Raw genomic sequence first — 2163 nt, forward strand, 5'->3', positions numbered from 1 at the left:
AAATCTTGGGCTGAAGATAAACTTGTGGGATAGGTGTAGGTAAGGTACAACTGCATTACTTTTATCCCAAAAGAAAATGCTTTTCCTTTCACTCCTGGCCAATCTGATGTTTTCATAATTATCTTAGGGAACAAATAATGGCTTTTTAAATGTATGAAAAAAGTGTGATGGGTTTTAACTCAAGACAGTTTACATACTTTTTTAAATGGTTATGAAGCTTGTATTCTACTTTTTCTTTTTTTCACACCTGGCAGTGTTCATGGGTTACTCCTGGTTCTGAGCTCAAATCAGTCCTTCTGGGCTCAGAGTACCATGTAGGATGCCAGAGATCGAACATAGGTCAGTGGCATGCAAGGCAAATGCTCTATCTGCTGTGCTATCACCCCTCCCCTACATGGTTTTGTAATGATTGTTTCAAAGGTTTGATTGCTTATCAATTTGAAGGCCAGAGCACCGAAACAATGCTAATTAGAATTCCTTGTTTACACCTGATCATTCATAAAACCTAGTTTTATTAAAACCATGTATTTTCCACAATGTTATTTGAGGAGTTTTGGTAATTAATTGGTATTTTAACTTATATTATGTGTTTGGGGTCACACCTGAGTATATTCAGGGATTATTCATGGTTCTCTACACTCAAGAATTAACCTGGTGGAGCTGGGGGACCATATGGGGTGATGGGGAATGAACTCAGATCACCTTTGTTTAAGGCAAGCAATATACCTGCTATTTATCACACCAATGTTTTCACATTTTAACATGCTTATTTTAATGTTGACCTCACAATTTTCTAAAAAAATTAATCTCTCCCTTTTTCTCCATAGGATCCAAGACAATCAGAGTGCTGTGGCCACATTCATTCTCATGGGTTTCTCAGAATATCCAGAACTCCAGGTTCCCTTGTTCTTGTTATTCTTCACCATCTACACAGTCACTGTGCTGGGGAACCTGGGTATGATCTTGCTTATCAAGATCAATCCCAAGCTCCACACGCCAATGTATTACTTCCTTAGCCATTTATCCTTTGCTGATTTCTGTTACTCTACAGCTGTTACACCCAAACTATTAGAAAACTTGGTTGTGGAAGACAAAACCATTGCCTTCACAGCATATATTACACAATTCTTCTTTTTCTGTACCTTTGTGGTGACAGAAATGTACTTGCTGGCTGTGATGGCTTATGATAGGTTTGTGGCAGTTTGTAACCCCCTACTGTACATTACTGTAATGTCCCAGAAGCTCTGTGCCACTTTGGTGGGTATATCATACTCCTGGGCTATTGTTGTGACTCTGATTCTTACCTATTTTCTGCAGGGATTGTCTTACAAAGGAAAAAATACCATAAATAACTTTCTTTGTGAATTTAATGCCATTGTCTCTGTCTCCCATTCTGACCTCTACATTATCCAACAGATCACGTTAGTGTTAGGTATGTTTAATGAGTTAAGCACTCTGCTGATCATTCTGACTTCCTATGCCTTGATTTTCATTACCATCATGAAGATGCCTGCTAAAGGGGGCAGGCAGAAAGCCTTCTCCACTTGTACTTCCCATCTGACTGTCATTAGCATCTTCCATGGAACCATCTTCTTTCTCTACTATGTTCCAAACACCAAAAATTCAGGGCTTATGCTCAAGGTGGGCTCTGTGTTTTACACAATGGTCATCCCCATGCTGAATCCACTGATTTACAGCCTCAGGAACAAAGATGTGAAAGAAACAGTTAGGAAATTGTTTTCTACTAAATTAAACTGTGGTAAACTGTAAAGAAAAATATATAAATTATATTGTGATAAAATATAAAGAGAAATGTAATTTTACTTTAGAAATTATTGATGAGTTATTGTATGTTAAATTTCTGAAATATTGAAACCTTTAAGATGAAATTCCAGTCAGGTATCTAATACCTGTCTAATTGCCTACAACATTAAATTTCTTTTTTCCAGAAAATATAATAATTTTAGCTTGGATTTAATTTAGCCTCATTATCATGCTACAATTTAATTTGATTTTTTAGGTACACAAATTATAGTGTTAAGGATAATATTGGTATAGAGTCTTTGGTAAATTTGTAGTTAGAGTCGACAACAAATGTTTTTTGCATTTGTTTATATTTTATGCAAGTATGTACAAATATATCTACCTTAATTAGAGTACAAT

The 2163-nt window shown here is 35.9% G+C and overlaps 1 protein-coding gene across 1 annotated transcript; it reads left to right on the forward strand.

The window, feature by feature from the left end:
- The first annotated feature begins 762 nt into the window (after window positions 1-762).
- Window positions 763-1770, forward strand: LOC126018635 (olfactory receptor 5D18-like). The gene has a single exon (XM_049780735.1). It carries the CDS (start codon window positions 763-765, stop codon window positions 1768-1770), a length of 1008 nt encoding a protein of 335 aa, XP_049636692.1.
- The last annotated feature ends 393 nt before the right edge of the window (window positions 1771-2163 follow it).

This window comes from Suncus etruscus, chromosome 9, assembly GCF_024139225.1.
Source record: "Suncus etruscus isolate mSunEtr1 chromosome 9, mSunEtr1.pri.cur, whole genome shotgun sequence".
Classification (NCBI taxonomy): domain Eukaryota; kingdom Metazoa; phylum Chordata; class Mammalia; order Eulipotyphla; family Soricidae; genus Suncus; species Suncus etruscus.

Coding starts and splice junctions, on each gene's coding strand:
- LOC126018635 (XM_049780735.1), top strand. CDS start 763: ATGCTTATTTTAATGTTGACCTCACAATTTTCTAAAAAAATTAATCTC.